The 9,063-nt window shown below is 41.5% G+C and overlaps 1 protein-coding gene across 5 annotated transcripts in view; it reads left to right on the forward strand.

Annotated features, from left to right (window-relative positions):
- The window catches only part of INPP5E (Inositol-3-phosphate synthase), a 70,923-nt gene extending 64,783 nt beyond the window's left edge, over positions 1 to 6,140 (forward strand). For all 5 annotated transcript variants that reach the window (XM_034336260.2, XM_034336257.2, XM_034336258.2 and 2 more), the window contains 3 exons: positions 4,173 to 4,732; positions 4,809 to 5,277; positions 5,350 to 6,140. In XM_034336260.2, coding sequence (XP_034192151.2) covers positions 4,173 to 4,732; positions 4,809 to 5,277; positions 5,350 to 5,464 — 1,144 coding nt within the window. In that variant the 3' untranslated portion in view covers positions 5,465 to 6,140. The remainder of the gene's footprint in view (positions 1 to 4,172; positions 4,733 to 4,808; positions 5,278 to 5,349) is intronic.
- Positions 6,141 to 9,063: the final 2,923 nt, after the last annotated feature.

Raw genomic sequence — 9,063 nt, forward strand, 5'->3', positions numbered from 1 at the left:
CTGCACGCAAGTGGATCCACCAGGCCCAACGAAAAAGCTGCTGTAATACCGACGTCCCGAAACGGAGAGGTCATGTGTCGTGTCTACCCCCTTAATCTGACATTACTACAGTGTCCAGTCTAAGTTTTGCATCCATTGAAAATCCAATTGAAAAATATTCTAAAAAATTGGTGCCAAATCGGGGCCCTCCACGTTCAATGATGGTTTAAACATACTTAAACATTTATAATGTATTAAAGATAGGTATCGTTGTATTCAGGAAAGTCTACAGAATCTTTTAGTGTAAATAAAATTTCAATATCTTTTATAATTACATCAGAAAATTTGTTTAAAACTGAAAAATGTTTTTTTTTCAAAATTAAATTTCCCAAAAACTATACGTATAGGAACAAAACGGTTTACAGATTCGTAATCAGCGTACAAAACACTATAAGAATCACCTAGTTGGAACACAAAAGGAAAGCTAAAATTTGTTGCACAGTGTTATTGGCGTAAACTTCACTTTCCATAAACCCCATTGTATAATATTGCGACTTGAGACCGTTGTGTCGATCTCAAATGTCCCAGTTATCCTCGAATAAATTAATATTCGAGAATTGTTTTACGTTAAGTAATTGGGAACAGTTGATTTGTTTAATATGAATTGTATTTTAATAACTAACTGTATGATACACAAGATGAGAGTGTATGTTTCCGAGGTGTTATTAGCGTGAAAGTTGTCAGAGTTCTGGTTCTGCTTTTTTCGAGTGCGTGTATAAAAGGAAATGATCTATGCCTAGAACTATTGCTGATTGGTGGAGAAAATGTGGTGGGGGATGTGAAAGAGTAGAAGTGAAGCAGTTGATGAGTTGCCGTGGGTTTTTCCACAATTTTTGGAAATTCCTTAATTTGTAAGTGCTGAGCGCCTAACGGTACGCGACCCCAATCAAGGGTAGTCGACCAGGCGTCGGTTTTATGACCTTTTGTATAATTTTTACCTGATGGTTGTTTGCCGGGACCTGAAGGGTCTGCGAGGCAACACCCATAAAAAAGGTCTAATGTTGTTAAATCACCCGATCTTGGTGGCAATTGATGTCTTCTCCTCGTGAAAAATTACTCATCCATTAAAGGTCAAACGTATTAAGCTCGCGAAACAAAGCGGAGAAGAACCGTTGAATGATATTGTTTTTCATAATTAATGTCATAAAATATACTTTGCATTAAAATAAAGTAACCATACAAAAATCAAATACTTTGCGTTTTATTTCAATTTGAAGATGTGACACTCAATTTAGATAATCCTATATTGTACGGTCGGAACCCTTCAACATGAAACGGTTCCAATCTTTTCGATTGTCTCAAGAAGGCGAGGGGAGTCGGGGTAGCGTCCGTACACACAAAAAAAAACTGAAAACACACGAGGTAGTCTTGGTGGTCAATTTATTAAACGAAACCAAAAGTCAAAATTGAGGAGGCCGGCTGTTACACCTTGCGACGGGGGTCACGCGGGCAATAATTAAAATTCGTTTTCTCGGCACGACACTCGAGGTTTACCCACGCTGTTTGTTCACACACACACACACAGAGCTATGACCTGAGAAATTCACGCGGAAGTCCGAATATAACCGTCTCGATGAAAACCGAGGTGTCCGTTTCGAATATTGAAGGCTGAATTGTTAGAGGGAGGTGGCCGTTAGCGGATTACCAACACGTGGCATCGTCGAGGAGTTCGAAAATTCGGTTTTCGCCGGAATTGGCGAGGAACCGTGCTCCATGCTACCGAATACCGTTTACGATAACCCGGGGTGACGAGGGAACACTTCCTTTCACTTTACAGACGCCGATAGATCACAAATAAACTCCAAAATGTACAATAATTCGCAGCGAGATGCAACCGTGATCGTTGTACAAAACGCAATACATAATGGCGACGCGGTGCGCGTCGCTCGCACGAGGAATTTACTTAACGAAAAAGAACGCGAGGCGGTAGCACCTCCCGGACGGGCCCCGTGTAACGAGGAGACCCTTTATTCGCGCGCTCACGCAACATCGATGAATAAGAATCTTTTTGAAATTAGAATTTTTACTTGATCTTGCTTCGTCCAAGGCTAGAACAAGAATGCTGGTCCTCTCGACGTCCGCTCTTTTAAATTCGTTTCCCTCTTTGATTTTAGATCTCGAGTTTACTAAACACTCGAGAGCGATAAGCCCGGGTGATGATTCGGGGAAGGATCGTAATTATTGAATAATATCAATCAATCAGAGATTAGTGTGGTGTTGAATAAAGAGTTTACAGTTATGATATGCAAAGGAAAAAGCCCGAAGGCACAAAAAGCCCTTGATGATGTTTCGATAAAGGGAAAAATCCTGTGTGTGAGTGTACTGCGTGTGATGATATAGAAATCAGGTTCCGTTGGATCCACTGCACAGGGACACGTTCAGAGGTCGACAGAGACGATAGATGACGTTTTTGGTTGCCGGCAGAGCCTTAGGTTTGTAATCAGTGACCGGCAGGGCCCTGGGCGCGTTGATGTTTTTGGTAGAAAACTAACGTAATCGCGGAAAGGCACTACTGGAAACCGACTACGTGGTAAAAAAATGAAAACCGTTCGACCGATCGCGACCGCGGTCCGTTGACGATTGTTTTATTGAGGCAAGGGCGACGTTCCTTCTTTCCAAACGTTTCGACGTTATCTACTTCTTGGAACGAAATTTCGGTTGGCCCATGTCGGACACGTTTTATAAACATTTACTAATGAACGTTCAGACGGCACGTTTTATAAATATTTTCTAATGAACGCTCCGACATATATTATTTTTTTCTTTTTATTTTATTCATTATTCAATGCAACTTCTTTCCAACGAATCCTATTATATCAACGTGGTGCTAATGCACTTGATCACGACCACGGTTTGAATGCTGAGCAGGGTTGGGTCATCCGAGCGTATTCTAGGGTTTTTTACATTTTACAGTATTTTACGGTAAGATACGGTTAAAAACGTATAAACGTATAATACCAGATTTTCGCCGTTTGCGGTTAAACTCAAAATAAAGAAATAATCACAATATAGCCTTAATTTATCTAAAAAGATGTATTTATGTTACAGAATACAGAATATAGTCCCCAAAAAATGAACTCCTCTACTAATAAAAATACTTGTGTAAGTAATCGTTATTCATTATTGGAAAAATGATTTTTTGAGAATATTTACTGACAGTATGTTAAATAAAATATACTTACAATTAGATTATATTTAGATATAATGAAATTTGTTAATAATAAGAGAAAATATGAAATATATTTTATTATTATTATTATTATTATTAATTTTGAATCAAGACATGTTCGCAAAAACAACAATACGCAACTGTTTTCCCTTCCTCTTGTATTGGTAGAAAATTTTCATTTTCCCAATATTTATGGCGAGGCCTGCCGCCAAAACTTCGTTTCATGGCTTTATTTTAACTAGAGGGTGAGATATAACTGCGGAACTCCCTGATTTTAATAATAAATATCGTAAATAAAGATCTATGGATAACTACGTCTGTTTGGTATCTATAGTACATAATGTTATGTAGAGATGGCGCCACTTGGAGTATAATAGATATAAAACTAAGTAGCGTAATATACTGTAGAATACGTGCCTAACCCTGATGCAGAGCATACCTGCACTCTCGCGGTTCGGCTCGTGCTAAGCGCGCGCTCTGATTGGCCAGTGTTTTTCGTTAATAACTCGAAAACGAAGCCTTAACCAACATTTTGGCAAAGGAAAAAGTTGTTTAGAATGACCTCAGCAATCATCCCTTCACAGATCTTACCCTAATTTTAGGACAGCCTGTGTAAAAGATTATCCAGCGCCCTGGTGGGAAGATACCTTTTCTTTTTTTTTTTTCTTTTATCGTGGGGAAATCTTGCATAAGACCCCCCGCCGTCCCTTGGGGGAGGGCAGCAGGGGAGTGTCAGATTCCTACTAACTAAAACCCCACGGCGACCTCCTCCGGCGTTTGGCAGAGGCTCCGGGATCTAAGTGATATAACTCCGGAGCCTCCGCCGCCGCGCGCTTGGTGGGAAGATACCTTCTTCTATCAAGCTGGGTACTATGGTAACTTGGTAGTAGAAGTTCGAGTCATCGTTGCTTGTGAACAATCAATCCTGTTCTATTTAAATAAATATTATATTTTTTTTACATAGAAATTTTCTTCATGGAAGAATTGCAGCAAATTCATTGCTTGGGCCAGTAGAACTTGAAAAAGTATTACCAAATCGTGAATTAAAAATTTTTATTGGAACATGGAATATGAATGGACAAAATCCTCCAAAACAGTTGAATGATTTTATGCTACCTTCGGATATAGAAACTGTACCAGATTTGTTAGCGATTGGAACACAAGAATCATGTTCTGAACGAAATGAATGGGAAGCAGCTTTACAAGAGACTCTTGGTCCTTCTCATGTATTACTCTGTAGTACTAGCTTAGGAACGTTACATCTTGCTATCTTTTTAAGAAGAGATTTAATCTGGTTCTGTTCTATTCCTGAAGACGACAATTTTTCAACTAGAACAGGCACTGCTTTTAGGACGAAGGGGGCGGTAGCGATTGCTTTAATGTTATTTGGTACAAGCTTTCTTTTTATTACTGCGCATTTGACTGCGCATCAAGATAAAGTGAAAGAACGAATACACGATATTAAAAGGATAGTTAGAAATCTTGATCTTCCTAAAGATTTACCTACAAAACATAAAAGTAAAGGTATAATATTAATGTCTCATACATTTTGTTCTTGTTATATTATACAAAAACATTAAGAAAAATATTTTACTTTTAGATGTGACTCAAAATTTTGATTGTGTGTTCTGGTGTGGTGATTTAAATTTTCGACTGACTCAGCCACGAGAAGAGGTTATCCAGTGGGTTACGAATACATGCTTTCCTCAGCAGTCACCTGTAAATTTAAATAAAGACCAATTACGAACAATTCTTAATGAAGGAACCGTTTTACGTGGTTTTGAAGAAGCACCAATTACATTTCCTCCTACTTATAAATATGACCCCGGAACACAAAATTTTGACTCGAGTAGCAAACAACGCACACCTGCATATACTGATCGAATTCTTTTTAAGGGAAAAGGCTACACAAGAGGATATATGCGAAGAGTTAGTCATGAAAATTCTAATTCGCATAAAGATGGCATTATAGAATGTTTGGTTTATGACTCTGTTCCAAGTATTTGTACTTCGGATCACAAACCTGTATGGGGTGTTTTTAAGACTATCATAAGACCTGGTATTGATACGTATGTATTTCCTGATAACATTATGCAAAAATAATACTTGAAAAAAAAAATTCTTCAACTACTATCTTACAGAATTCCTCTGGGCGGAGGTTTATTTAATCGTGAAGTATATTTAGAAGGTATAAAAAGGCGAGCAGCTGCTATGGACGAATCTCAAGGAACTTCAAAAGTATGTTCAATTCAATAAACCAAAATAACACAAGTTTCATAGAAAAAAATTTCGTACTGATAGATTTGTATGACATAAACACTGTACATTTATTCATCATAATTTTTTAATATTAAAATATTACAATAATTATTGTACTTTTACAATTAGTACTGATTCTTTTTTGTACGACTTATGTGTCCTAGATCTTTTCGTACAAGCTTCGTCGGTAGATTGTATAGGTAAAAATAGGGCTAAAATGTCATAAATAGTAACAAAAAGTTCTTAAATGGTTTATTACCAAGTTATAGTAGAAAAATGGAACACGATGTAAATATTTAATAAACCACTATGGACATTTTGTTAATGATATTTGTCTTATTTTGATCTACAAAACGCACTAGTGAATTTTTATATCGAAAAGCTTAGGACATCCTATATCACTGTTCATTACTTTTTCGTATAAACAGTAAACAATGTTTTTCTAGTACAGTTTATAGAGTATATTAATGCATAATATTTACTTTTAACATCTGCTCAAGATGAAAATACCAGTAAACTCTTAATTCGTGTAACAAATATAATACTAAACATCATAGACACATGTACCATTTATAATAAAATAAAAACAAATGAAGGAAGAAAGATAAATTTCTGCTTCATACCTGACATATACCTAAAGTGCCGACACTTTCTCAAAAACGAAGCCTGAACGGGGGGGGGGGGGGGGGGGGGGTTGTGGTATGAGAGGTAGTCAGCGACAAGTCATAAGGGAAGTCAGTTCTTCACAATGAGTGCGATGTATGTTTACCGTATCCGCAGAGCAAAGAGTGGTGTGTGTCTGGGCGAATGAGAACTCATGTTGAGCTGTAATATGCGTCTTTACTGGAATTGCGCGCCTTTGCAAAATGATCGATCAGAGGTTCTCGGCGCGTGTTTGAGCCTCGTGGACACGTGACCACAAACTGGTGAGAAAAGAATGATGTGAGCATCGGAGACGCTAAAACAAAGGGCGTGAAAGATGCGCCTGCTTCTTCCTGCTGATCAGAGATGGCGCGCGCGTCGGGAGTGTGTGGGCTTTCGGCCGCACTATATATATGTTGGAATGATCAAACGCAATGCTCTGGATATAAACGTGGCTCGGAAGGGAATTCATCAGCAGCGCGTTGAGATCTGAAGTTTGCTACGTACTGGATAGCCCGAAGAAGGAGTGGGGGAACCCAGTCCCCACAGACTCCTCCCCGAGTACCAACGCTGTATTTATTGAATATTTATCAACAATAATGTTCATCAAATGTATAAACTGTACGAACTTACAATAAACTTATAAACTAAGATACAACTAATTCGCAGTCTTTTGTGTAAACGTTACCTTCTTACGTGCATACATTCTCAACGGCGTACTTTGAGGCACTATAGTGCCTTGAACGGGTAACGCGGCTGTGGTTGGCACGTCGGACTCTTCTTGCAATAAATACGCTGGTTTCAATAATTCAACCGACACCGAATGCTCCACGCCATTGACATTAATGATGAACACGCTTAACGACCCTATGTGGCCCGGAGTAAGGCCGCTCCAACGCCTTTTATACCATGTTACGTAAAAATACATGTGTACATGCCAGGAGTTCCTTAAAGAAAAACGCACTCTTTTTGTGTCTATGCACCACGGGCACTGGTCGCATCTAACGCATGAATTCCCGAAATTCCTCCAAGAAAATATTCGGGTCCGGCGAAAAATCGTCGGGTAGAAAAAATTCTCCCGGAATCCGTAGAGTAGTTCCGAATAGAAACTCTGCCGGGGACGCCCCAATATCCAATCGAACGTGCGAACGTAGTCCCAATAACACGGTTGAAAGAACGCGGGACCAATTCTGGTCCGCATGGCACATGATTGCCGCTTTGAATGCGCGATGCCATCGCTCGATCATGCCGTTGGAGGCGGGGTGGTAGGGAGTTGTCCTGACGCGATCACAACCGATCAACGAGAGCAATGCGGTGATAGTCGGGACTCAAATTGTGGTCCTTGATCCGTCGTTAGGATCTTGGGCGCACCATAACGCGAGATCCACGTATCATAAAATGCTTTAGCAACCGTCTGCGCAGTTATATCTCTAAGAGGCACGGCCTCCACCCAACGAGAAAACCTATCAATTAATGTGAGGCAATACGCGTAACCGTCACTGACCGGCAGCGGACCGACCAGGTCCATATGCACGTGGTCGAACCTTCCGTCCGGAGCCGTGAAATGTTCCGGCAGCTGCTTGACGTGGCTTGATATTTTTGATTTTTGACAGTGAATGCACTGTTTACACCACTGCGTGATGTCCCGATGCATGTTTGGCCACACATAGCGTTGTCGGATCAGGCGGTCCGACACCCTTGCCCCCGGATGGGCAGGATCGTAAAAAAGAGCGAACACAGCCTTCTGAAGATTGGCAGGAATATATGGGCGAATAGATTCGCCTGAGATCTTGCAGTAAACAGCAGAATGCTCCGGTCCCCAGAGAATTTTTTTTAATTTAAGGGGAAAATCAGGTGTCTCGCAGGCAAGCCTCAACTGCTCGTCTGCGGCCTGCGATTCCGCTAACTCTCTGAGGCTAACCTCGACCGGCAGCCTAAGCGACTCCACACGGGACAACCCATCCGCTACGGTGTTCTCGTCTCCCGGAATATATCGGATACAGGTGGTAAATTGAGCCACGAAAGACAACTGACGGACCTGACGAGGGGACGCCTTTTCAGGTCGCTGCATAAACGCGTACACAAGGGGTTTGTGATCGGTCAGAATGGCGAAATTCCGACCCCCAACAAAATAACGAAAATATTTCACCGCCTCATAAACGGCCGTGAGCTCGCGATCGTACGCACTATAGTTCCTCTGTGCCGGGGAGAGCCTCTTAGAGTAAAAGGCAAGAGGTTCCCAATCAGATCGCACGCTCTGCTGCTCAAGGGCCGCGCCCATGGCGAAATCTGAGGCGTCTGACACTAACCTCAATTCAGCACCCACCCGAGGGTGCACCAACAAGGCCGCATTCGCTAACGCGTCCCTCGTCCTTACGAAAGCATCCTCCGCCTCTCTGGACCACACAATCTCACGCCTGTCATTCTTTCGCTAATCACGAAGGTAGTCGTTCAATAACGCCTGCGTCTGAGCCGCGTGCGGGATGTTACGCCGGTAGAAGTTTACCATTCCCAAGAACCTGCGGAGCTCGATGATAGTCTTGGGTCTGGGAAATCCGAGTATTGCCTCAACCCGTGATGGCACCGGCCGAATGCCGTCCCGGCCTACAAGGTACCCCAGGAACTCGATCTCGGGCATCCCCAGAACGCATTTACTAGGGTTGAGTCGAAGACCGAAACTCCGCAATCGCTGCAGGACGACTCGAAGGTGTTCCTCATGCTCCTCCTCGGTAGAGGATGCAATTAACAGGTCGTCGATATACGCAAACACGAAATCCAAATCCCCCAATACCCGATTGAGAAATCTCTGGAAAGTTTGACCGGCGTTCTTCAACCCAAAGGTCATAAAAAGAAATTCAAACAAACCGAATGGCGTGATGACGGCTGTTTTCTCTACGTCTTCTGGCGCCATAGGCACCTGGTTGTATGCTTCATGTAAGTCCAGAGAGGAGAGC

This window comes from Osmia lignaria, chromosome 7, assembly GCF_051020975.1.
Source record: "Osmia lignaria lignaria isolate PbOS001 chromosome 7, iyOsmLign1, whole genome shotgun sequence".
NCBI classification, from domain to species: domain Eukaryota; kingdom Metazoa; phylum Arthropoda; class Insecta; order Hymenoptera; family Megachilidae; genus Osmia; species Osmia lignaria.